This window comes from Tauraco erythrolophus, chromosome 7, assembly GCF_009769465.1.
Source record: "Tauraco erythrolophus isolate bTauEry1 chromosome 7, bTauEry1.pri, whole genome shotgun sequence".
NCBI classification, from domain to species: domain Eukaryota; kingdom Metazoa; phylum Chordata; class Aves; order Musophagiformes; family Musophagidae; genus Tauraco; species Tauraco erythrolophus.
Window position 1 is genome coordinate 19,739,932 of NC_141471.1, and position 27,844 is coordinate 19,767,775.

At 36.3% G+C, this 27,844-nt stretch overlaps 1 protein-coding gene across 4 annotated transcripts in view; it reads left to right on the forward strand.

Annotated features, from left to right (window-relative positions):
• The window catches only part of ARHGAP21 (Rho GTPase activating protein 21), an 87,931-nt gene that overhangs the window by 27,085 nt on the left and 33,002 nt on the right, over positions 1 to 27,844 (forward strand). For 2 of the 4 annotated variants that reach the window (XM_086614277.1, XM_086614278.1), the window contains exons 3-6: positions 8,638 to 8,730; positions 12,727 to 12,805; positions 18,363 to 18,417; positions 26,402 to 26,431. In XM_086614277.1, the coding sequence (XP_086470403.1) occupies positions 8,638 to 8,730; positions 12,727 to 12,805; positions 18,363 to 18,417; positions 26,402 to 26,431 (257 nt within the window). The remainder of the gene's footprint in view (positions 1 to 8,637; positions 8,731 to 12,726; positions 12,806 to 18,362; positions 18,418 to 26,401; positions 26,432 to 27,844) is intronic. The other 2 variants (XM_086614275.1, XM_086614276.1) reach the window with 1 other exon arrangement.

Below are 27,844 nucleotides of genomic sequence, written 5' to 3' on the forward strand. Positions count from 1 at the left end.
CCGTTTTCTAGAGTTGCCCTATTGCAAATTTTTTTTTCAGCGGAATCTCACAGGCAAACATCTCCCAGGAGAATGTTGTAGGAATTCTTGGAGATAAGCTAAAAAATACCTATACCTATTAAAAAAGTAATATTATGTATTAAAAACTTGCACTGTCAACACGTGGTAAGTGGTGCTGGAGAAAACCATTGCCAATTGCCATGCTGTCTCCATGCCATTTCATCATGCACTTAATGTGGTGCATATGTTGTTGTCCTTCAAAGACTCCTTGAAGCCGTAGTTGGCAAAATACAAGTTTAGTATATTAAATGGGTTGGTTGTTTCTTGTATCTTGTCCTAAAACATGTTTTGCTTTCAAAATGTTTGTGTTGTGGATCATGATTAAAATGAACAGTGATAAGCATATAGAAATAGTCTGAAAGGCATTTCATCTTTCATACAAGAGGTGAGGTATCTTATGTTTAGCACAGTGCCTGGAAATCTAGTATCATTATAATCCAGTATAATATTTTTTTTAATACGATGTTCTCATTTTCCTACTTTATCTCCTGTTTCTATGCAGAAGTATCTATAGCAACTAGCAGGTTATCTTCCCGTAAAAATGAAGGTGAGTTAGGTATATTGCGCAGTGTCCTTTTCTGCAGAGGCTGAGTGTGTGCTTTCTATTGAAGCTTTCTGTTTTCACTGAGATTTCTAAATTGTTGTGATCACCAGGCTACTTTTTTTATGTGCCTATGGATTAAAGTTTCTACCCTTCAATTGTCTAAGCTAAATAGTTCCAATTTATTACCTGAGCACCTTCAGATCTGTGCAAGTCTAGTTTGACGTTGTAGAGCCTTTGGGGGAAGAGTGAAAAAATGCAGGAAAAGCTTTTTATTCCTTACTGCTGTCTACATAGTGCCTTGAGTTTTTGATGTTGTATTTCTTTAAGCAGACTGTTGATTTCTGTAATGTGATTTGTCTTCTCCCAGGATTTAATTTAATCTAATCCTGTGTTTTCTAACATTATCATTTATCAGCCCAGTCTGTTATGAAATAAACTAATTGTGCCTGTGATGATGGGAACAAGGTAGATAAGGACCAGGAGAGTGAATGTGAAAGCAAATATTTTGAAAGGTTGTAGATTACTGGGATGGTATGATCTAAGGTATATGATAGTGGAATAGGAGTAAGAGACAAGAGGTATATAACACTAATGCTTTAGGATAGCACCACAGTAAATTGTCCTTTTTTGTAGATTTTAATCCAACTCTATTTTTAACACTTAATCTTGAGAATGCTAAAAGAGGACTCGTTTAGTTTTCCATTGAGACCAGAGCCTGATGATTGCTTGTTCCCTTAAAGTACATCCAGAATGTCCAGCAGAGTGGCCTTCCACCTTGCCACATATGTAGTGTTTCCCAGTGGCTACTATTGAGTTCAAATAATCTTTAACTTTTAGTAAAAATGCTAAGAGCTGCATAAATGTCATTTCCATGGATTTAGGGGAGAGTCTGTTGTAGACGTTCACTACAACAGATATAAATTGAATGGCTCTATGTTTATCTAAAATCTAAAATAAATCCTCTAGACTGTTTAATCATGGGTTAAATTTTAAACTTGAAAGGGTTTCATTTTAGATTTAAGAGAATTGAAAAAAATTATCATGGTATTGACAATGCAATGGGAAATACTAATTTTGGAGCATTTGTATTTAAGTTGAAACTGTTATGTTTTCCATAACAATGCCAGATTATTTCTTTCTTTCTTTCTTCCTTGCTGCCCCCCCCCGTAGATAAGAGTTGAGATTATATTAGTCAAATGGTTTAAGAGAAGAGTATACAGATGAAGAAATACCACCTTTGAGTTGCCTAATCAAAATGCCAGAGGTGCTTTGAGTAATAACAGAGTATATTTTTCCTGAATCAGAGTTGAATGCCAGGTGTTTCTCTGCCAAATGACTCAACAGCACTATTTTACTAGTTATCGTCCTCTTTGAGACTCATCATTGGCACTGTATTTTGCTTAGTGTTTTTCAGTTGAGTTAATTTGTGCTTGACGGGGTGAAATAAGCTTTGGCTGGGCTGGGCTGAGACCTTTGGGCTCCTTTTCTGATATGGATTGCTAGTGGAGAAATGCTTACTATGTATGAAATTCAGTTTGCAGATTATAAAATCCAGATTTGTCTTCAGCTGAACTCTCTCAGTTAAATGTAATCCTGACAGTTCTGTGATTTATATTTAATTAAATGAAATCTCTGTTAATAAACGTAAGTGTTGCTGTACTTTCAGCAATGTCTTTTTCAGCAGCTTGGGAAATGATTAGCAGGTTTTTGATTCAGTGGTTGTTCAGAAGCATTTGTCCCACTGTAGCTGTGCATATTTCTCCCTTTGCCTGAAAGGCGTCTCAGGGATCACTGCCGCTCGGCATTGTTGAACCGAGTGCAAATGCCTTGGATATTCAAAAGCATACTTGCAGATCTTCATGCTCAAGAGGAATGTTTCCTCCCTCTTGAGTCAGAGAAAGATGTACAGAAGAGCCTGTCTTAATTTAATAATTTGAGATGGGACTGGTGATTTGTTAGTGTGAAAGTCACCCTTGCTGTCTGCTGAGCATAGGGCCAGGAGTAAAAATATTCTGCTTAAGGTTAACAAAACTCTGTAGCCTTTATTCAGTTCCTGTGTTACGAGGATTTCTAAGAATGGTTCAGCTGCCCTGAGCAAAAGATTATTTTTTTTTTTTCCCCCTCTAGGAAGAGGAGAAATAACATGTTTTTAAGCAATGGATTCTTAGGAGAGAGACTTTGTAAGAAAGTCTTGAAACACTTGCAGATTTGTGCTCTGCAAGTCAAAAAGAAAGGAAGAACTATGTCAGCAATAGCACTTTGATGGGGGTTGTTTTGTTTTGTTTCTTTTGGGTTTTTTTTTCCTCCTTTTCAAAATGTAAAAGTTCTTTATCAGAGAAGTATCCTTGACGTAGTCTTTGACTCAGATGTTTCTGTCTGTGTTTTATATCAGATGGTTAATGACTACAGAGGAGTGATGTGCTTGTTGGTAAATTTGGTAATGTAACTTCTGCTGTGTCATTTTGTTTTCCAGATGAATCACAGAGTGGTATAGTAATACTGTCTGGTCTGCAAAGAGTAGCTTAAAAACTAACTCAAGGTTGCCGCATTTGATATAATGCTAGTTATGTACCTTGTAGCAGCTGTATTCCAAACTAGCATTTTGGGGAATTAAACTAGAATTCGCACCTGAAAAAAAATAATTTCTATGCAAGTTTAGGGGAGTTAGGAGAAGTTTTGCTGTGCTTGACTCCCTCTCACCAAACGTAAGTCAATTATAAATGTTAACAATTCTTAGTTCTACTGATCTGTTTAAAAGTAGTATTTATTTTTTTTCTTAGTAGTCCCTTTTAACAGGGAGAAAAACCATGTTAGAATTTTATCATTTTGCAAGTCAAATGGCTGCGTTGGTGCAACATACTCCCCTTTGCCACTTCTGGCATCTCAAATATTTGTCAGGAAAGCTTCCTTGTAACTTTACAATGGGAAGCTTACTTTATACCCTGTCAGACTGAGAAGGTGGTATTGACTTGTAGTGTCAGCTATTAGACTCAGGTAGTATAAAGGTTACATCATAAATGATGATAAATATATGTATTATGAAGAAAGTATTTAATTTTATTTGACATTAATTTGAACACTTGAAACAAGATACTACTCTTAATTCTGCAGATTCTACTTTGATCTCACTGGCCATTGAAAGTGGCAAATAGTATTTTTTTGGTTGAAAATTGCTGATTAAGTAGAAGATTTGCTACAACTATGAAAAAGTATATGTTGGCTAGGAAAAGTCTTGTTGCAATAAACGGCTTTTCTGTATTTTTCTTGCATTTGATAAAAGGTGTTAGTGCTTCTTCAGACTACTTAACTTGGGTTGTTTAGGTTAAGGACCTCATTATAAAGACTCTTCTTCTTCCTTACTATCCTTGTTGAAGCCAATGAATTTTTGCCTTGCACTTTCTATATTAGTGATTCATTTTGTGACCTTATTTCTGATGATGCTGAATCACTGAAGTAAAAGTTCAGGCACCAGTCTGCCCTCTCTCAAGTTATGTTTTTGTTTGAATAGCGTCACTTAAGGGCCTGGTTGATTGCATTGCAGGGAATATTTCAGTCGCTCTGTTAGTAAAACTACATTACTGCCTGGACAATAACTTAAGTTATACTTTATCCTGACTGGTGACCATTTATTCGTGCTGGAGTTTTTTGCATTCGTACAAGACCGATAAAGGAAAGGACAACTTTATGGATTGTTTCAGTTTCTGGTCAGCTAACTTGTGTAGTTAGCAACTTGATATTCTTTTCTATTTCTTTTACTGCCCTTACATAAGACTGTAAGCTACAGTCTGTTGACAGCTACATTTGTGGAGAAATGAAGTAAATTCTTTTTCACAGAAGTTGTGCTTTTCATCTGCACTGCTTCCTTGCACATGTGAGTGTGTTCCTGGCAGCACATGCCTTTCACCTGTTCTTTGTGTTTGTGTGATGTCTTGTTTTTCAATTGCATTTGAAGATTTGGGAGAAATTGTCTTTCTTGCTGGTAGTCTGCAACATAAAGCTTAATTATCAAGTTGTTTACAAAAGTGTGGAGAGGAAGGGAGGAGGCAAAGTAGTACGCAGTAACAAGCACTGGAAAAGCACCAGCAAATAGAGTTGCATATTTCAGTTGGAAGCGACTTAGAGTAATCATCTAGTCCAATTGCCTGACCACTTCAGGGCTGCCAGAAGTTAAAGCATGTTATAAAAGGCGTTGTCCAAATGCCTCTTAAACACTGACAGGCTTGGGGCATCGACCACCTCTCTAGGAAGCCTGTTGCAGTGTTTGACCACCCTCTTGGTAAAGAGATGCTTCCTAATGTCTAGTCTAAACCTCCCCTGGCACAGCCTTGAACCATTCCCACATGTCCTATCACTGGATGCCAGGGAGAAGAGATCAGCACCTCCCTCTGCGCTTCTTCTCCTCCGGAAGCTGTAGAGAGCAATGAGGTTGCTACTCAGCCTTCTTTTCTCCAAACTAGACAAACCCAGAGTCCTTAGCTGCTCCTCATAGGACATGCCTTCCAGCCTGTTCACCAGCTTTGCCCTCTTCTGGATGCATTCAAGTACCTTCACATTCTTCTTAAATTGTGGGGCCCAGAGCTGCACACAGTATTCAAGGTGAGGCCACACGAACGCTGAATACAGTGGGATAATGGCCTTTTGACTGACTGGTTATGCTGTGTTTGATGCACCCCAGGCTGCGATTTGCCCTCTTGGCTGTCAGGGCACGCTACTGACTGTGGACCAGCACCTCCAGATCCCTTTCTGCAGGACTGCTCTCCAGCCTCTCCTCTCCCAACTTGTACTGGTGCCCAGCAAGGGTACAGTGAGGCTGCGTGTGTGGCAGACTAGTATTGTGAGCTGCTTTACTGTTCTTTGATATATTGCCTTGTAAGGAATTGCTGGCGTGCTCCAAAAAATTAGACCTTTCAATACTAGAAAGGAAAATTATGAATCTGGCCTGACATTACTTAGTGCAGAGCTGGACAACCTAGTGTAAAAGTTCCACTGTGATAATCTGCTCTGGATAGAGGGCTTTGGAAGGAGGGAAGTTTAGACTCACATTTGGGACAGCATCTTGCTTTTGCCTGATGATTGGGCGCAGACAGGACCCAATGGAGATTGAGGCACAATGTTGAATTTTGAGACATGAGGGTAAGTTTTTAGGTTACCTGTTTTACTTGGAATTTATTTCTGTAGTGATTGAGTGCACATCTACGTAATTTATTCCCCCTCAGTTGGTCTGAAGAAAGTATCGTTAGCTCCTACTGTCAGAAAATACTGCTTAGCTTTGCTTGAGTTTCAAACTCAAAATATAAACATGCTACATGTTCAAGGAAGTTCATTTATATGTTACTGGAGGAAAGAAATTTTAGTTTGTATCCAAATATGTAAAAAAAACAAGGAGAAAAGAAGAGCATGTATTCATCTACCAAAGCTTGAAAGTCCTCCTAGGTTTTCTTCTCGTCTCTACTTGTATTTGGTTATTACTGAGCTGTAAAATGAACCTGCAAATGTGAAGAGTGTTTTAAACCTTTCATACTGATTTTTTTGTCCTGAAATTGATCTTGATCTTTAGAGTGGTGGTTCACCTTTTTGGGAACAAGAATGCCTGTTCACTATAGCCTCCTTCTGCCTGTAGGACAAGGAAGCAAGTTTAACGTGTACTCAGCTTTGTGAATTAGTTCATAAAGTATCTGTGAAAACCTGAAGTGAGTGCCTGTGGTATTGAAAAACCTCTTGGTGTAACTGGCAAGTCAGTCAGAAATCAGATGTTCAGGGAAGCCTTCAGTCTCTGGTCTCCCTAAATCAGTATGGTTTTCCCCTTTTAACTCAGAAGTGGGAAGTGTAGTAACGGTATTCTCATAGTAAATGGGAGCAACCTTATCTGCCTGACCTCTTGCTTTGTGTGTTCAGGTATGGACAAGGCATGAAGTAGCATTGGAGTGTTAAGCAAACTAGTAGGCCATTAATGTTTTTTGATGAGCGTTTTGTAAAGGAAGTTGAGGTAGACCTTTAGTGTTGGGTTACAAGTATCAGATATTAAGTGTTATAGATTGAATGTGCCATGGGAGCTCCATTATTTTTATTTTTATTGTCACTTTTGGGGTTGTAAATCTCTTCAGTGAAAGATGAAGTGAGAACGCTGGGAAGGATGTTTGGTGGTCTGATAAAAAGTCATGCTTCAACTTCACTCTTGTAAGTGATTGAAGCAACCTTTTGTTCATGGCATCTGGGTTTATTATTCTTGGAGCTTGTCTAAACTTGCTGAAATGTTACTGCCTCTTAAAGGACGAGACCCATCATGTGTTCAGTGTCTATTTAAATCAGCAGATTAAAGATGACAGATACTAGCTTTGGTTCACAAAGAGCATTTTGTATGTCTTGTAGCTGTGTCCTGCTAATCAAATTTTAAAGTATTTGGGGATGGAGCTGCCAGCTGGAGTTTCTTGATTTGTAATTCAGTTGCTTTGTATATAGTAGTTATCTGATTCTATTAAATCAACTTTTTGCTTCTTCTCTACCATTCTGTAGTTATTTAGAGCCGTATGAGTAAGCCATTTTGTTCAGCTGTTTTGTGGTAAAATGGCAGGACACTGAGGGTCTGTGGAATGAAGGCTTTAGGCTAAAACTTGTATTTGAAAAATGTGAATCAGAGGGAAGTCTGGTTTTGTGCAATAATAAAATTCTTAAAATAATGACCTTTTCCCATACGGAAATGGAACAAAAAAGGGATAAGGGGGGCGCCTTCTTTATATTCAGTAAATAATGCTGTGGCTTAGTAAACATGGCCAGGTGGGATATTTAAAGCTGTAGCGAAAGTACTTCCAAAAACAGTGCTATTTACTCCCAAGTTGAAGATTAGTCACTGAAGAAGTGATTAGAACCTAATACTCCAGTTTCAAGGAGTGTTTCTTTTATGAGCAGTGCCAATTTTAAGCAATCACTTTATTCTCTCCTGCTGTTCCTGTTCTTTCTGCAGTTTATACCACCCTCTCCACTATGTCAGGGTTTCCTGGTAAACTGGAGCCCAGATCCAGCTTATTTTCAGCCTGTGTCAGTTCCCCAGGGTTGGCTCATCATGTAGCCTCCAGTGATACTTCCCCAGCTGAGAGTGTGGTACAAGGGTAGTAACTGTGCAGGGTTTTGGTTTTGTTTGTGGGTTTTTTTTGTATAGGCGGTGGTGTGTGTGTTGGTTTTTTTTTTGGGTGGTGGTGTGTGTGTTATTTTTTACTGCACTGCTGCCCCCTCTCCGACCTTGATATTTGGAAGCAGTGGCTACTTGAACTAAGAATTACTTAGATTTGATGGCATGCATATAAAAGCACCTGTGTTTCTGGTGAAACAGAAGTATACACTAGAAATTCAGTGTATACTGAGAAAGCAAGAAGAAACAAGTGTTACGGTTTCTAACTACTGTAGATTAACTTCTATGTTTATATTGTGTTATTTATGGATACGTGCAGCGTGTGCAGATGTTATAATTTATTTTGAATTATACATTGCTTTTTGAATTTTGATAAATCTTCAAGAAAACTTCAGACTTTGTCTTGGAGCATCTGAAAAACACTGATGGAAAATCAGTGTTACAGTTTCATGTGGACTTTTATTTTTCAGTTTACAATACTAATTGTTACTCATTTTGCCTGGCTTCATAGCTTATGCCAGATAGCAATCTAGAAGAGGAATGGGTAATTCTTACTGAATAGCGTAGGCCTCAATATGAGAATGAAGTAGCAATGAGATGATGAAATGAACCTGAAAAATACCGCTTTCTGGGACATATTCACACGTTTAAGTTTGAGATACATCTCTCTCTCCACCTCCCTCCCCTTTCTTTTTTTTCCCAGACACCGAAAAGATTTTTAGTGTAGCTAAACAAAATGCTGTCTTTAGTATTCCTGGTCTCTCTTCCTTCCCTCACCCCAAACTGAACTTGAGTATTTAATGTAATGACAAACATGATAGGATTACATTTCAAAATAACTGTTAAGGTAAAAACATTGTAATGCAGTATAATTAAATGTGTTTAAGAAATATTATTTCTTTTTCAGGAAAACAAAGAAATAGACTGGAGCCAATGGATACCATATTCGTTAAACAAGTTAAAGAGGGTGGGCCTGCTTTTGAAGCTGGACTCTGCACAGGTATGGTTCTTCCATAAAACCAATAGCAAGTTTGCATACATGATGTAAAATATATATGATTTAAGCTTCTACATATAGTTCTGTCTTCCCTTTAAATCTTGTTCTTGCCTTCAGAAGTTTGAAACCTCTTTTAAACTGTCCTCTAGCATTTTTCATCTCAAAAGCGCCATTGTGTTCTCTCGAGAGGTGCTATGTAAAATATACTAAGGCATTAAAGTCTTAGTCTTTTTGTATTCTTATCATTTAAAAGGTAAGAATAAGTATATCATAAAAATGTGAGAAGAGAAAAGGGAGGAAAATGATATCTGTAAGCTCCTATTTCTTGTGCTTTGTGACAATTGGTAACCTCAAAACGTTCAGGTTTTTGTCCTTTAAATTTTTCCACTTCCTTTAAATTATATGGGAACAATCCCGTTCTATCCCTTCCGATCAAATTTTTGTTCAGTTCCTTGATTTAATCAAAGTGTAGAGCAGAAAGCATGTTTTTTGTGAAGTGCCAGGTACTTTGTTACACTTTAAGTGTCAAAGGAAAAAAAAAATCCTCTGTTAGAATGGGAAGTCTTACAAGTGTTAAAACAATAAGTTATGTAGATGTATACCACTGCAAACACAGGTTTCTGTTCTTAGAAATATGGTAAAACATATGGTAAAACATGTTCTATGAAAGGATTCTGTTTGTGTAGATAATAGGATGTTGATAATTTCTTTTGAAAACAGTTACGTACGTGCATTTGACTGGAACAGAATAATTTCTGTATGTTTCTTCCTGAAGAAATTCAAATATTCTAGGATAATCACACTTCAAAACCAGTACTAGATCCTACTTGTACAGCATAAGGCATTTTTATTTTTTAACTCCTTCTTAAGTAGTTATTCAGGGAAGGGCTACTTTGGCATTATTTTAATGCTATTATATAAAGAAATGTTTTGGCTTGATAAAGTGCAGCATATGTTGAAGTTGTACAGAGGAGCCATGTTAATTTCTACTCTGTTCAGTGTTTGCCAAACTGAAAGAGATCAAATCTGTAGAGAATATTTTATTTTTAGGCATAGAAGAGATTTTTAGGAGCCCAGAAGAAAGAACAGAAAATAAATGAGAAAATACGTTTTTAAATTACCAGAATATTATTCTTAAACACACTGCTGATAGCAGTTATATCTAATTAGGTCATGCCACTATTTCTTGTTTAAAACTTTAGGGTGAAATACATTACTGTATCTCTATCTTGAAATTATATTATAAAACACTCAGGGAGTGATGAGCAAGGTAGATTGCTTAACTTCTGATACAGACACTGTAAACGTTTCTCATTTTGTAGAAACAACTGTATGGTGTGTGGTGGTTTTTTGTTTGTGTTTTTTTTTTTTTTAAATTACTCTTGGCTTTTGCTTCATGGTTGCACTAATGGAAAGAAAATACTCAAAAATCTAATGTGAGTTTAGGTAGTTACATTTGTTTGTCAATTCTCATTTCACTGCTGCAGGGTCTTTTGTAATACTTGACAGTCTCAACCCAAACTTCGTTATCCAGAATCAACGAGCTCTGTTTCAAGAGCCTGCCTGGCTGCTGCTCACCAGAAAACTTGGAATGCTCTTGTGAATTTGAAGAATAGGTTACAATATCTTAAATATAAGACAATTAATTCTGAGTATTTTTTAATACTCCTGTAAAATTACCTTTGTTAGAATTAGAAAGATCATACTTCTTATATTTAACCTCTGAGGCATTTCATTAAAAAAGAACATACCTGTGAGTTCCAAGCATAAGTATTTTAGAAATATTGAAGTACAGCCAGCCAAAATAGATCTGCATTCCCCGTATCTTGATCTTCATACTGTCATTTATGTACATGCAAGAACATAAAGAACTAAAATCTGTGTGGAAAGGGAGATGGTTTAAGTGCATTCAAATTAATTTTTAGTTTGATCTAAGATATTTAATGGGCCACCAGATGGATAGAGAGCTATTAGAAAAAGCCTTCATGCTTCTATACCCTTTTTTGCACTATAGGCACTGGCCTTCCCCTTTGCATGTGTCTGAAACTGAGCAAAATTGTATTTTGCAGAGTTGCCTGCACCCACTTCTTTCCTGTAACCAGTTCTGCAGTATGTCCCACCTGAGTTTTTCAGCAGATTGATCGGATGAATGCTTCAAGTAGACTTGTTTCACTGCTGTGTATAACCTAGTCTGTTTCTTCGAAAAATAACTGCACAATAATAGATAAGATGATATGACCTACTTTAAAGATATTCCTAATTAGAGTTTTTAGTGGGAAGTAAAGATCTACATCAGTGGGCAAGTTCTGAAACAGCCTGGAAAAAAGCCAGGTTTAAGTTCCAGAGAAGGATCTACTGTGTTCAGAGGAAGTCTTGCTGTACGACCTAGCAGGACAGGGTTCAGAGCTTGTAAATAAGAATATTTTTTTTTTGGCACAAATCATACCATTTCTTTTTCCTGCAACTTTTGAAAGGATTATTTTGATGTGATACCAAGCATTTCAAAATTAACTTTATTTTCATGAAAGTTCAGTTTCTCAGCCTAATTACATAACGTGTCTATGTGTATGCAACAGTGGGATAGGATTTGCCATCCATCACAGATGCCTATCAGGCATGTGAATTTCTAGAAGCCATTAAATGTTGCCACCAACCTTTCTTTCGTTGCTTGAGAAGCAAGAGACAAACCGAGAGCTCTTTCAGGTGACGAAAAGGGCAATGGCCAGCTGATAAAGGGCATATATAAAATTTCATAAAGTTGAAAATATCGCACCAATCTATTTGCATGATGTTGTGTCCTATGTGCAGAACAATTTAAAAACAGTCGACAGATCCATGTTGTTTGGTAAGTCTGGAAATCCCTGGGGTCTGTATAGGGAACCTCCACAGAGCACGGCCATTTAGAGGTTATTGCCACCAAGTCAGGCTGAGTATTCAGAGTGAACAGCTCTTTCCTCACTTTGATTTGGTCAACCACCAGAAACACAAAAAGGGCTTTCAGTTTCTAAAGCAATGTTGAAAAAGCCATTCCTTTTAGCTACTTTGCCTAGGTCCTTTCTTTCAGTTCTTTCTCCAGCAGCTTTCCAAAGCTCCCTACCTTTAATCCTTTAGACCATTTTTCTCCTCATTAGTAACTTCAAGATACCTTTCTGCTCTCCTGATCACCTATGACGTAAATATTATTTTTTTGTGAAAGAATGGGATGAGTTTTTCATCAAGAGCTGAAAATAGCTCTACATGATATATTTTTCACTTAATCTATTAGAGTATATGAAGCTTTTAATGAGGAAGGTGCAGCAAACTACTTGGAGAAATCAGATAAAAGTGATATTAGATCTAAGGATTGATCTATACGGATAAGAAATAACCCATTACACTGTTCCAAGATGCATTGAAGAGACAGTAATGTCTTGGAAATGACCCAGATTATTCTGAGGAAGGTGGAAACACAATCCTTTCAAATATTTGTTCTTTATTTCTCAGAAGGAAGAAGTACAAAATTACAGTATTTGCTGCTGTTAAAGGAGATGCGTACTGATTTAAAGAGAGATGTGTTCTGAATTAAAATTTGGTTTTGTTTTGAGGTTAAGTGCTGGAATGAAATGTCTATTTAAAATGTGCTTAAGAATTGGGCAGAGTTACCATACATCAAAAGCCTTATTTTGAAGATGGGATACTGAAGTGAACCTCTGGCAGAGCTTACACCTGCTTGTGGCTTTCTTTCTTTGAGTTTCTAGGTGATTCATTTGGAAGCTTACAATAAGATACCACATCTGAAAACGTTCTGAGGAAAGAGTAGAAACTTGACTTCCTGTATATGGTTACATGTAGTGGTAATATGCATCTTTTATGTTCTTTTTTTTTTTTCATTTTTAAAGGACTAACCTTGAATTTAACATACTGATGATCTTGACTATTGTAAGGTACAGAAGTACAAAATAAAAATGATAAAAAAAATGTCTAGACAAATTAATTTCAGGTTTAACTTTTTCTTTACAGGTGACAGAATTGTAAAAGTCAATGGAGAAAGTGTTATTGGGAAGACGTATTCTCAAGTCATTGCTTTAATACAGAACAGGTAAGATACCAGTGCTTAACTATGTGCCACACTTGTTTTTATTTATACTAAGGAAGAAATGACCACTTACAGTGGTTCTGAAAAAGTCGTCGCATTTTTAAATTTTCCTTAATACACACTCAGTTTTACTATTTCTGTTTTCATGTATTTACTGAATGCTGAGAAGGGTTTGAGAATGAATGTGCTGAATTGTGCCACAGTCCTTTTATGTCAGTACTTGTTAGCAAATCACACTGAGTGCTGTAGAGGAAGATTGTCTGAGCTTAAAATAGGCAGATCAGGTATACATACGCCACACATATATGCATTAATTTAAAAAGAAAATCAGAAAAATCTACCTTTCTTATGAGATCTGATAACTAGAACTCGACATATCTGGTTAAGGAAAAATTTTATGCTAGTGCACACCTGCAAAACATCTGCGGTACATCTTGGCTTTCCTCTATTTTGCAGCAAGTTACAACCCTTGCACAGAGTTGAGGAAATGGTAATATTTACTGCTCCTGCAACTCACAGGGGCTTGTTAAATCATGTCCATACATGAATCTAGATACTCGTTTTCATGCCTCTTACATGCCTCCTTTTTTACTGTTTTCTTGGTGTCAATTTCTGTTCTATAGCATAAAGTTTCCAATATAATAATGAGTTATTTGGAAAAATGCTGTATTATGATCAGCATGGAAAAATGTTTTATAAATACATCTCACACGTCACACTATTTTTAGTGAATCTTCGTGCATGAAGACTTAATTATGCTTACAGTTAGTTGGAAAAATAAGATCCTGATTTCCATGTTTCAGTGGAGTCTCTTGAATGAAATCTTGAATACATAAATGCACCTCAGGTGTGTTTTTTTTGACAACAAAACTCTGTGTTCAAAGGTATGACAGGCAAGGTAATGTGTTTTGTGTCATTAGAACCATCTGTACAAGAGCTGGAAAGATGGAATCTATCTCTTTTTATAACCTTTAGTGGAGATAACACTAGCCATGTAACATTTTTTCATTTTGTATTTGTATAGACAGCAATATAATACGATAGTGTATACCCAAGACACAGGACATTACATGCCCAACAACTACATCAGTCAATGAAATCTCTTATCTTAATCCAAAAAAGAGAGAGACCAGTCTCATCTTCAGTGGCCTATGCGGTCAGAGATTCTTAGCCCTAGGTCTGCCTGTGAATAAAGTTTTATTTTCAGTGTCGTGAGTGTAGGTAGCAAACCGTCCCAGCAGAATGCAACCCCTGCCCACTGTGACTAAACAGTGACACCTGAATAAGGCCTTACCAGTGATTAGTGCAACCGGGAATGGTCTAGAGCACGGCCGCATCTGTCCTCCTAATTTCCATCAGTGCACAGAAGATGAAGGAATGCTATTGTTAGTTAGGAGAGGAGAACAATTCCTTGTCTTGAGCCAGATTTGTACGTCATGGAAGATGATAACAAAAGCTCATGTGTATCCTTGACTGTTTTATACAGAAAATATAACTGTGAGAAAGCCTGCAGCAGAACTCTTTAGATAAATACTAATTCTGATCCATAAAGAGAGCTCAGGCTCCTGATCAGGTGTATCTTCCTTGTAGCTTACAGGCAATGCTTCTCGCATGACTAAAGAATGAACGCTGCTAAAGAATGAACGCTAATTCTTTGCTTGAAAACAGTATTTTTGAGCTCAGAGCAGTTTGTTCTGCATATAAAGTGTTTTATTTCTTGTGCTGCTGTTTCATGGCAGGTAAAATTACATTATGGTGTATGCCTCTTGCTTTAGCATGCTGTTTGTGCATCAGAATAGCCATCCTGGGTCAGACTGATGGTCTGTTTATGTCAGTGTTCTCTCTCTTAACATCTAGTAATGGATTCTTAGGAGAAGACTATGAAAACACTGAAAGTATCGAGCAATATTTGTTCAGATAATACTAGACCATTTTCCAGAAATCCCTGGTTTAGAAGCTTGCTGAACCAAAGGTTTTGTCTGCATCGCTTGATTTACTGGTTCTTAAACTTAAACTCTTAACATTAAAAATACTCAGTGACACAGTTCTTGCTCTGTTTTGTGTCTTAGCTAATCTTTCATCCAGCACACCTTAGTTTCTTTAGTTGGATTTGTGCAAGCAACTTGCTGAAAGGCCTTTTGAAAGGCTGTCAGTTGAAATCTCCTTTATTCATGACTAAAGATAGTTTCATTTATAGTCTCAGTATGTTGTGTAATAGTTTTCTAGACTTTTTAATTACTGTTTTTAATTACCCTTTGAAACATATTACTGCGTATTGTAAATGCTTATTTTTTTTTTAATTTTTCTGATCATCTTCAGAACAGTTTTTAAAGATACAACACATTTTCTTTAGAGGTAAGAGGATAAAAAGGCACACCTACACCCCTCCTTGAGCTGTTTTGCAATGAAACTCGGTTTGGACTTAAAGGTTTTTAATTAGATTACCCCTGCAGCTCCATTTCCATAACTGCTCATTATTTTTCTGGAAAGTTCTTCAATTACAGCTGTTAGTCCTCATTATATAGTGCTGCAGACATCAGAACTTGACTGATGGATGTGATGTAATTCAGCTATGTTTTGTATTGTTCTCAGAAAAGTTTCAAGTTGTGTCTAGAATGTTATCTGGTTTGCTCTGCTTGAAGATAGCAAAGCTAAACTTACACTGATAATTTCCGCTGGAAGGCGAAGGGCACACCTTGGAAGAGTGGCTAGAAATAACTATGTCCTGTAGGTTAGTCATGAGATCACTTTTAATCCTAGGTTTCCTCTCGTTACTTATAGTTGTTAGTTTGGTTCATTAAAAATTTATTCTCACCTGTTTACATAATCAACTTAGAGATATATTGATTACTAATGTAAACTCCTTAAATTATTCATGGTTCCAAATAAAACAAGAAACAGATTCTGATTCCCAACTTTTTTTTTTTAACTGTGGGGAATTTGAATGATTAAGTCTCTTCTGCTTGTTTCTCTTTGCAAATTCTTCTTGAAATTGTTGGGATTGCTCAGAAATGTACAGAGTTTAGCTGCTGAATTTGTTCCATTAATATAAAATAATGCATCAAATGATAGCCTGTGTGATTAGTGCTTTAGTTTGATGACTCTGAGTCAAAAATTTAAATTTTACTCTCAAAATGTATAACAAAAGTCATTTGTATGATAGATATCTCTGAAAATTCAAAATACTGTGTCTCATATTTTAGCATAAACTACCTCTTTTTGTGTGGTGGTTCTTACTGACACTTTCATAATTTGCATGCACATTATCTAGTACAATACCCCAAAAGTATTCCTTAATACTTTTTGTTTCTGATGTGAGAATTGAAAACCATTCTGAGAACATGTCATAAAATATGAAGTAAGAAGATCCAGTTTGTCTCCAGAAGGTTCTCCAGGCAAACTGGAATAGAATAGTTAAGTAGTTATTTGAATGATTTTTAAAACATTTTTCCTAAATGGAACCCTTTTCTCTTTTGGATGGCTACTAAAAAAGGTGTTAGACTATGTAAATGGATTTAATAACTTTTTTTTTCTTTTTTTTTTTTTTTTAGAAAAAAGGGCATACAATATTTGTATAAGAGAATAGTTTCTTCTGTGTCAATTTATATTCCTTTATATAAAAAGTAGTTAAAGAGGATGAATGGTGTTTATCATTTTTTTGGCTTCCAAAGTCTTCACCCTGCAAATAAGCATTGGATTATTATCAAACCATACATTGCCTAATAAAATTTACATATACATGCTGCCCACACAGAGAAATTAAATCTGAACTCTTCATTGGAAATGCCTCAAGCTGTGATGTCTCTTTCATATTCTCTTTTTGGTTTACAACTGATAAATAATTTAATATCCATTCAGAGGAGTTTAGGCAAAAGTCAGCTGCTGATGACACTATGTTTAAAGAATCATTTTAAATAGTTTTGCTGTTTATGTATTCAGTCAAAATGGAAAATACTATTGTAAATGCAGATCCAAAAATCAATACCTTCGTGTTTCTTAAAACTCAATATTCTGAAAAATCTGTAAAAGGCTTTTTAAAACTTATTTTTCCTAGCTGTGCATAGACTTAAAAAGCAAAACTTAAATCTATCACTGCTGATCTTTGGTTTTAAACTAAAGTAATTTATGCTGCTTGGAGAAAACTTTTTTCAAAATGAATAATGGTTGAAGAAGATTGTGAAACCAAATACCCTTACTCCGCTATTTTGGAATGCAGCCTTATGCCTGTGGTTGCTAACAAATGGAAAAGGAATCACAAAATAAAAACATTTTTCATATAAGAAAGCATAATAAATCACACATTACATATTTGAGAAGATGACTTTCCTTTCTGTAGAAATAAGAAACTGAGATCCTTCTCAGTACTTTCATAGATCATTCTGTGTGCCCTGCAGTTGGTGGCCAATCTGTGTGCTGGTTTTGTCATTTCTCAGTAAATGCATTGTACTGACCAGTACAGATAAGCTAATTTCTAGTCTAATACATCCAGTTAGGTTGTATGCTTTTTTCCTTATGCTGGTGTTGGTCAATTTGCTTAAATATCTGTTCTTCTTGTGACATATAATGTGACATTTCTAAGTAACAGTCATAATCTCTTCATTTTCTGGTTTTTGAGCCTACTTAAAATAGTCTGTGCAAGCCATCGCTTTTGTAGCCCTTTTCTGTCCCTGTTCCAGTTTATGTTTAATGAATATGAGAACAGAATATTCTCTCAGATGAGAGGATTAATTCAACTGTTCTGTATCCAATGTTACAAGCATATATTTCTCTCTTGCTTGTAAAAATACGCTTTCGTGGTACATACTAACTGTGGGTTTCACTGTTTTACGATATTTGACTCTGGACAACTCGTACATGGTACATCCAATGTCCTGGGTTTGCCTGTATTTAAGTTACATTGATTGAACTATCCAGATTTCTGGATCTTTATGCTGCTGTTCCTTTTGGTTTCAGCAATTCAGACTGACAAACTCAGCATTTATAAATAGCAAGCGTTTTTCATCCATATTTCAGATGTCATCTGACTGACTAAATATGTTTAAGTTGATTCTGCCAGGAAGTGATTGGAGTGGAAGGGTGTAAATCAGTCCTTGCCTTACTGTTGCCCCACTTTTCACATGATGTGGTGGTTATGACATTTCCCCAGCAACTTTGAAGAGTGCCAACAGACTTCAGTTTTAAATGGAAGAGAGAGAGAAATTTTAACTTGCCACCTTGTTTTGTCTTAGAAGCTCCAAACAACTAATGTACCTTAGGACTGGAGGCGAACAAGAATAAAAAAGAGACAAAACTGACAAAGACAGCATGTTGGCTTAATACACTGGTTGTGCTGAGAACACAGATGTACTCTTCAGTTGGATTTCTGCTCTATTCTCATTTGCTAAGACGCTAATGGAAATCAGTGTTTATTTCTGTTGTGTAAAATAATTTGACAGAATAGCCGAGTGTGGGATTTTTTGAATGGTTTTGACCTATGAAAGTTAATGGATCATCTTTGTTACAAGAATTGAAAATAATTTCCAAAAGTTCATGTGTCGTGTTTTTTTTTCCTATGTTTCAGTGACAGCATATTGGAACTTAGTGTTATGCCAAAAGACGAGGACATCCTTCAATTGGTATGTTTATGAAGCTTATATTCAGACAGTATGTTGACTAAAGAAAAATGTCTCATTGTTGGTTACAAAGTCTTTGAACTGTGCTACCAGCAAATAATTAGAGAGTTAACATTTCTCTCTCTGTCATTCCTTAGATGTTTTCCTATTTGCTTGCCATCCCTGAAATTTCAGAGGAATCCAAATATAGGGGAGAATACCTTCTACACATGATATTTCTAGCATCTTCTTTAAGAAAAAATAATCTTAGAATAGTGTCTGTATTTTTATTATATTTTGGATTAGTTTCTTTATGTTAGAATTTATGAATTGGATTGTTTGCTTTAACTAGATTGTCTAATTCTGAAGAAGGTGGGAATCATTACTAAATTTGAATTTTAAAAAACTAGCATATGGCCCTTAAAATTAGCTTCTGTTAATAACTCAATAATAGTCAGTGGATTTCCAGGAAAGAAGCGAGGTGATGAATGTGCTGAAGGTTATTACCAAATTTTTAGTTGTAATTGCTGTAAATGTTTTGTTACACTAGTGCCTATGTATTCTCAATTTGAACTGAGGTCCTGCATATATAGTGAGATAATTAATTGCCCATTTAGTATCTCTAAGTACAAAAGAGCTGTGAATAAAATACGATTTGTAAGTATGTATTGTGAAGAATTAGAAAAACACCTCATGTATTAATATGCTTTATTTTTAATTGGAGGTAGAGGAAAGGAGATGACTAGCAGGGTAGACTTTCTGGCTAGTAGTTGGAAAATTGTATCTTCTAATCCACATAGAAATAGTAAGACTGGACTTTAAATAACAGTCAAGGAAAAACAGTTTCAGTAGCTGTTTTCCAATATTAAAGAACGAGTTAATGGGTAAAGAAAAGAACCCAAGCAACTCTTGTTTTGAGCTGAAGGTGAAGACAGAGGCTAGTATAGGAACTCAGCCAGTTAGGCCAACAAGCCAAGATTATTAGAATAGAAAGATATTTTGAGAATGCTTGATAAAGAAATATTTCAGCAATCCAGTACAGAAAATGTTGGGGGCAGGGTCTGAGTTTTGATTGTATGAATAAGTGGCAGGGAAAAACAGCTTTGGTTTTTTCCCTCTTTTTTTTTTTTAGTAGTATTTTTATTTTTATTGGAGCTGTGAATATGTAGAAGTGGAGGAATAGTTCTAACTTTTAAATGATCTGAATGGCCATGTGCATCTAGTGCAGTCTAGTAGCGATAATAGTCTAAGGATCTGGGCAAGGCAAGATTTGTAGGTTTAAAGTTAAAACTTTGTATTTGGCTGGGGGAGAAGCTTTTAGACACATCTTCCCTCTGCTGATGAAGCATGAAGCACAAGCTTCAGGTGAAGTACAGATGAAAAACAATTGATTGGAATTTAACTTGTTATATCAAGAATTGAGATAATGGAGGCAGAGGAAGAAAGACAATGGTTGCCTTTGGGCTAGAAAAGGATATTAGTAAAAAAGAAAATAAGGTCATTCTCCTGGAGGAGATTGAGGGGTAAAGGAAAGAAGAAAAGATATCTGCCTATGGGAGTTCTCTAAAAAGAACTGGAGATATGTGTGGGAATAATTTCCAGCTGTCATTTAAAAAAAGTTTCTTTTGAGTTCTAAAATGTGATATAGTTGTGAATTTTGTATGCCAGGGTGCCAAGGTCCTCTTTTGAGGATAGGAAAAGGATTGGGTTTGAGAGGTGGAATCATCATTTTGTAAAAAATGCTTTGCATTGTCTCTGTAGCTTGTATGAGTTCCTTCTACGGTGTTTGCTGTTGTATTGGGTCGGTACGTGATTATGATAAAACATGGAGCAGTTTATGCTCCTGTTTGCCATGAGGCGTTTGTTGAGGTAAAAGCGGGCTCTTGTCTTGAGGGCTGTCAGTTCCACATAGCATCTGCCAGAGGAAAGCTGTGAAGAGACAGATGCTTTCTGTAGTCTCCAAGACTGAACATTGCAGGTACTTGGGCCTATTTTAAAAGACTTCTGATAGCTGCTGTCTGTTCATATTGTTCTGTCGTGATCTGTGTATGCACGTTGTCAGGTGTCAAATCTTTGATGGAGAGTTGCAACATGTGAAGATACAGATGATACAAATGAATTGCATCTTACAACAGAAGTTGTCCATTACGGCCTGTAGTTTTCTCCTTTTCAGACCACCACAGAGGAGGAAAAATCTTATCACTTCTAAAGTTAACAATTAGCAGTCTTTTGAGACACAGTGCGTCACTGTGACTTCAGTCAAATGAAAAAATCTATGCAATGTCTCTGAAGATGGTGATTATTAATCTTCAGCCTTTAGATGTTAGAATCTACTGTTCCCATTATAAGATTTAGTGAAAAACTTTGCTCTATGCTACTGTTTAAAATATTTTCAGAGTAACAGCATAGAATGTTGTTCCTTTCACTCCCTTAGAAAAGACAGTAGCTTTTTGTTTTCAACTGAGAAACTGCATACTTTTTTTGTTTTGTTTTTCTATTTTTATGCTGCATTAGCATTTGTGGAAATCTTATGTCTAAATAACATATAAACCTCAGAGCGAATTCTTATTCCTGAATGAAGCGCAGCTCATATAAGTAAGTGAAAACAATAACCTCTGTAGTGGTAGTGTCAGTATAAGTGCGAAGTGAACAATAAATGATAAGGGAAAGTGCCCTTATGAATAGAGGAAGTATGTAGACTTTTGTCATTGAAATTGTGTTATGTACGTTATTATAGTATGTTGAAGAATTCAGTTGTTTTCTTTCGCATATGTCATAAATTTAACTGTAAGTAATCAGTTTACAATGAGTGACACCATCTGAAGATGTTAAATACTGGTATACTGTAAAAACAGAAAAACTCAAAGCACTACTGGATATTTTAGTAGGAGCTAATAAAAGGTTTATCTAGTGCAACGAGGATTAAATAGTTTCATTATATTCAGGAATGATGCTGGTTGTGGTGAGTTTTATAGTTCTTGGTGATGACTGATTTTTAGGTTAACTACATAAAGAGCATGGTTGCTTGTTTCTATCCTTAGTGTGTTATTTTTAAACTTTGAGTTTAGTCTTCAGAAATATCTGTATATGTCTGTGAACCTCTTGGTATATTGAATTTCCTGAAAACAGAGCTTTAAATCCGTTCATCAATAGTAACAATGAAGTGGTCCAATCCACAGGTCATCGCCCTCTGTGGCATGTGCACACTCCTTACGTAGAAGGGAATTACACGTGAAATCCTGCCATTAGTGAAGTTGGCGTCCGTTGTGTTTGTTCACTGGCATGATCTTGGAAATGTCACTTTGGGGATGGAGGAAAGGATACTTAAAACACCTTTATGACAAAAACTTGCACTCTTGACAGCTATGAACGCGTTGAGTTTTTTTCATGCTCCTCCTCAAATTTGAGATTAGTTTAATTAAAATAATCTCTTTTGATGACCTTGAAACATTTGTAGATATGTAACTATTTTGAGACCATGAGGTGGATCATTATTATATTATATCATCATCAGTGTTTCAGATTTCATGTATCTATATACAATTTGTCTAGCATTCCCAACTTTTTTGATAGAATTTTGGCGTCTTGTAGGTTTTAGTACCACTGACTTCATATGGTTGGAAAGACACATTTAGGTCGACTACAAATAGTTCCTTTTCTCAAGTGCATTTAATGGAATTGTTGCTGTTTTGTAGCCTTTGGATAACAAATTTAATACTAAAAAGTTGTTTACATTGTGACACTTTCCAGTCGTTCAAAAGCTTTTTGTGCTACACTGAAAATACTGAATGTAAAGATGCTCCCTAGAGAGAGAAAATTGAAATTACCAGGCCCACTTACAGGTCAGTTGTATTATGACTCTTTGTCAGTAGTCTTTGCAGTGTCTAATGTGCATGTGTTAGGGTGTCCTTAGTATGCAGGATTTTGGGGCCGTTATTTTGAGTTGAAATGTTGAAAAATCATTTCCTTCTAGGAGTTGCCCAAAACGTAGCAGGTTACTTCTAGTCCTAGGTGTTGTGACCATTAAATTTTAGTAGCATGCAAATCTGTTGAAACATGCCTTAGAGTTCCAGAAAGATTTCTGTAGTTTCATTTACAAAAAGATTTTTTTTTTTACTTTCTGTGAATAATAGTAAATGTGGAAATAAAAGGGAGTTGTTTACTGCTGTATGTTTTTGATACGTTTCCTCTTGCATGTCTTTTAATTTACATCTTAATCTTTCCTTAAAATTACAGACAATTGAAACTGTGTATCAATAACTGAATGTTGACTACTTTTGAACAGAAACGGTTTATCTTGTTAGAGTAGGGGAACAAAAAAATCCTGGATGGGAAAAGTGAGTGAAAGTCAATTGAAGCATATATTTTCTTTCTTCCCCTCTTTGTAGTCAGTTGATAGGGAAGTTTTCAGTTTATTGGGAGATCCAGGTGTAAAAGAAGAGTTTGCTGCTTTGTCATTTCTTATACTTCTGTGGAATTTGGCAGCTCTCAAGGCCTTGTAGTACCCTGGGATTGCCAGTGATGCACCTGCATTAAAAAATAAGAAAAAGTAAAAATAACTTACATAGGAAATTTATTCTAGCATTTTATATGCCCCAGTAACCTCATGCCTCTGACTACAAATCTGCCTACAGTCAACTTCTAACAATATTGTCTTCTTTTGCCTGAAACCGTCCAGTTGTGTCAGACCTAATGGAACAACACGGCTATTTCATTGGCAAACTGTGAAATATTTTCATGTACTTCACTTTCAATAAATAGAGATGCTTTCATAAGTAGCTGTGTTTAGTCCAGAGTGTTGGAGCATTTGTTTATTTTCAGATTTTGTAATGTGCACAGAGGTTAATGTTAAAGCTCTGGCAGCAAGTACCATGGAAGGAGGAGTGTGGTGTGGAGACGTAGTAACCTCGAAGAGAAGACTTAAACTTTGTTACCTAACATTGCGTATGTTAGAAAATAACATTTGCATCAACCCTCCTCACCTCGATTTAGAATAATATTTACAAGAAAATAAATTTCTTGGGCTTAAGGCATCAAGTTTTACATACTAAAATTTCACTGCTATTGGGAAGGAAGAGTGTGCAGGTTGGTTTGTGGTTTTTTTTTTCCAAATAATGTTATTTGACTGTAGAGTTTGCTGGCTGTCTCGTAGTAAAATGAAACCACTTGAGCTATATTACTAACATTCTTGCCAGAGCAAACTGTAACTGGAAAATGTTTCCTTTTAAGACAACTGAAAACCTTTTCTGGTTTGCACTTCCCGTACTCAATGCTAAATGTGAGAATAAGTTAGGACTGGGCAAGAGAAGAATTTAGTAGTAAAGAAACATAATCTGAAGCCAAATGGGTTGGAGGAGGAAGGAGGAATGCCTCAAGCTCAGTCTTGCAAGGTGCTGGGCACATTAGATTCTGATTCATCAAAACATTTATCTCCAGTTTTGCAAGTAGCTCGGTTGAAATTCGTGTTATTATTCATCCTTTAGTGAAGCGTAGTGAAGCGTACTCATCCTCAGCGAAGCATATGCCTACGTGCTTTTATGGATTTGGACTAGGGGTGTAGGTTATGGTTGGCTCAAGCTCTTGAAAGTATGGGGCTTTACCATGCTTCTTACTAAGAGGAATCATTGCACGTTGGCTATTATTCTATCATCAAACAGCATAAAATCAGGTGGGGAAAAAATGCGAGAAAAACACTTCAGCTGAATTTGAAGGTTAATCCAATACCTTGTAGAATGCTTTATTTGCTTAAAATTTATTTTGCTGATCATATGGCATGAATGTATTACCTTACCAGTTAAACTGTTAATGTACTAATGGTTATACGCATTCGTGGTCAGAAATTAACTCTTTGCCACAGGAGTTTGTAAACTTGGTGCAAATGTAACCAGATTGCAAGGTGAGGAAGAAATTGTATCAAAGAACTGGAAACACACTGATTCTTTCTGTAAGCAAGGCAGTTTTCTTCTAGTAATTGTTGCAGAGCTGTTATCCATCAAAAGTGTTAATGTCTTTCTGAATTGTTGTATTTGTCTGGAAAGCTTTCCATAACTGCTGTTGTTTTGAGAAAGTGGGAAAGAGCTCATGTGAAACATCAAGACTCATTTTTTGATCATGTTGGAACTTCTGAATAACTACTGAGTACCCAGCTCCTGTAGGAATTCAAGTGGCTTAGCTGGTGTCTGAATCAGGAACATCACTGGTCTTGGTATTAAAAAAAAAAAAACAAACAAACTATATGTTTTGAAGTTGGAAGGCTTTTGCTATTTTTAGGACTTTTTAGAGACTTCAATTTAAGCCATACCCTGATTGCTTTTTTACGAATATATCCTTTCTTGCTGTCACTTGAACATTAAAGTAGTATTTCTATGTGCTATGTCAGTTGAAGAACTAAAAGGAGAAGAAAGGATTATTCACTCTGTGTTTTATATATAGTTGCAAAATATGTTATGTACCAAAATAGTGTATGAATGCTGCTAGGTATATTGGTGTAGTTCACGTTTTTTAGTTTCAAAATGTCTTCTAAAAATTTAAGCATCACTTTCTGGTTCAAGCAATTAAAATGTTTCATAGTAAAAAGGCTGATAATGCATCATTCACCGTGAGGATCCGTGCATTTGTTAGTTGCAATATTTCTCTGTAGGCCCTTAATCAGCATTATGAGACAAAGGTATTTAATATTGCTTTGTGGAAATGTCACAGCCCCTATTTATAAACTTTTTCTTTCTTGGAAGAAAGTTCAGCTTTGTTTCAGTGGTTTCTTGAGAAGTGGGTGGAATGAGGTTGAAAGGAGAACTACACACACTTAGCATCATCAAAACCTTTTTTCTGGTTACTCTGTCTTACTGAGAACTGGCAATCTGTCCAGGTATACCTGCAATCCTAGAAACATATGCTTTATTGGGGGAAGTGGGGAGAAAGCCTAGCTGATCTTGTTTTGGACCTTGTGAGAATGCTGTCTTTTGAGGAAGATGTTGTAATATCTGTGATAAATTTTGTCAAGAGCTGAGAACTGATTTTTATACTTGTTTGTAGTCTTCAGCTACGATCAGATCACACTAGTTTGGGAATTTAGCCTTTCTACTGTCAAAAGTCAATGAAGCATTTTGTCATTTGCATGTTTTACAAAAACATACATGCAGTGTATTTTATATTGGTGTAACGTGTGTGTATCGCAGGTTTTGAACTGTTTTATCAGTTGCATAAAGTAATAATTGCATAAAGTTTTCTGGTTGAGGGAGATGATTGGTTTTGTTTGTCTTGCATGCCAGCAGTCTCTGCTCCTTCTGTTTTCTGGGTCTTCAGCATCTTTTCTATTTTTTTTTTCCCAGCCTGTCAAGATCTTATTGAAAGATTTAGAAATATTTATCTTTATATGTTCCTTCCTTCCACTAAATGTGCCAGCGGAAACCTGGCTTGATTTTTAGTATGAGTGGAGGGGGGGGGGGGGGGGGGGGGGGCGGAAAAAAAAAAAATCACGAGTAGAGTGTTTCTGCAGCATCATTCCCCTAATTTCAGATACACAGCAGGAAAGCAGCTGCAGTCAGCTGACAGCTTGTGGTCGTGTTCAGATATATGTGGGGAAGGGGCGTGCTGTTTTAAATGCATAATAAAGCCGTTGTTTCGTCACCAGGAAGCAGGGATGTAGCAGCCCAGGGGAAACGCGAGACAGTAATGTTGCTGTAGTGGAAGGGAAGTCTTGTTGCATAGAGCCAGAGCTCTCTGCAGGCAGCTGTATGGATGCACCAAGGCAAAATGGCACAAATGTATTTTGCTTTCTGCAAGGGTAGAGGGTAAATGCGAGGAGCAGATAAAAGCCTGCGATGGACATGCACACAAGGAGGGTGAAGTTATTTTTTTATGCTTTACTGCCCTTTACCTCTGTTGGTACCTTCCAGTGAAATCAGTGTAGTTGTATTTTTAGCTTGCTGTAGCCAACATCAATATGACAACATAATTCTGTCTTTGCATCTGTAAGCACCTTTTACTATGTTTTCATGTTTTCTGCCAGCTGCAGTTCACAAAGGATGTCACAGCACTGGTAAGAAATGTACAGTAGCCATTTCTCTGATGGTTTTGTAAGGCATGTTTTTCTGAATGATTTGTGAGAAGCGAGACTATGAAACAGCAAGTTCATTGGAAATGAGCTAGATAGTCTGAGCTGAATTTTGTTCATAATGCTAATGTCTTAATTTGTGGTTTGTGCCTGTGTTATTTCGTCGGTTTTCTCTCAGTATGCTTTAATATTTTGCACTTCACTAATGCTTGGTGTAACATTGCAGCAGTATTGTAAATGCCTCGCCCTCCTCTGTACTTTGCTCTGTATTAATTTTATGGCTGCACTTGGGCTTTTGTAACCTGTCTGGTGTTAAGACAGGGCACATTGATGTTCTGGAATTGAGCATGTTGTGATTTGGACAGGAAATGCTGTGATATGATACCACGCCTAAGCGTGTAAAAGCTCTGAGAAATCATTTTAATCTTCTGTTGCATTGGCAGGCTCTGCGTTGGCTCTTTATTTCGTTATGTTTAAACGGAACGAAGTAATGCTAAAGTTTTTCAGTAATACGATATTGTTTGAGTATGCTGTATGCTTCTCATTGATTTATTATTTTGAATGTTCCGTTAATTTCACAATGATAAATGCTGCCTTTCCAAAAAGCTACAGAAACATATTAAGTGTACTATAACCATTTTTTTCTCAGGAGTCAGGCTCTTAAACATAAATGTGCTATTAAATGCACTAAGGAAATTAATTTGATATTTTAGTTTGTGTTTTAATAGTGTGTGGACAGTGGTGGGTATGTATGAATTTTCATACTGCTTGTACCTTGAATTTAAAACGTTACATTTATTAATATTTTCGCAGCAAGATTTGAGTACCATGTACTGGCTGTCTTCTGTAAAATGTGAAATGACTTGTAGGGTGTTGGCTCACAACAAAGATGTTACTGCTTCAATTTATTCATTTTATGTTGAGGAACAGTAGCTTTTATGTTGAAGACGTCTTAGAGGAGTGTGTGTATGTATATTTGTGTGTACTTTTTATATGCGCTACATTAAATGAACAGAGTTCTTTTATACACTTAGTGAACAGAGAATTTTCTAGTGCTAGTTGAATGTATTATGCAGCATTTTAACCTGTCAATTGCTGTGAAATTCTGATTTCCAGCAGTGTGAAGCTTAAACAGGAAGAGTGTGTGAAGCATCATGATAGCAAAATTAAGACGAGGAAAAACACTGTGTTTTGTGCTCATGGATTTTGGGAAACCTGCTTCAGTGCCCTACCTGCAGTATTTCCTAGAATTGGTCATCAGTTCAGTTTTTTAGCTGTTGAGGGAGGGAATGTATGTAATGATTTTGCTTGTTCTGTTTCTGCTCACTAAGGGGATGGAATGCTGTTTTTATCTTTTAACTAACATTTTCTCTAAACTGATGGATAGTGTAAATTTTG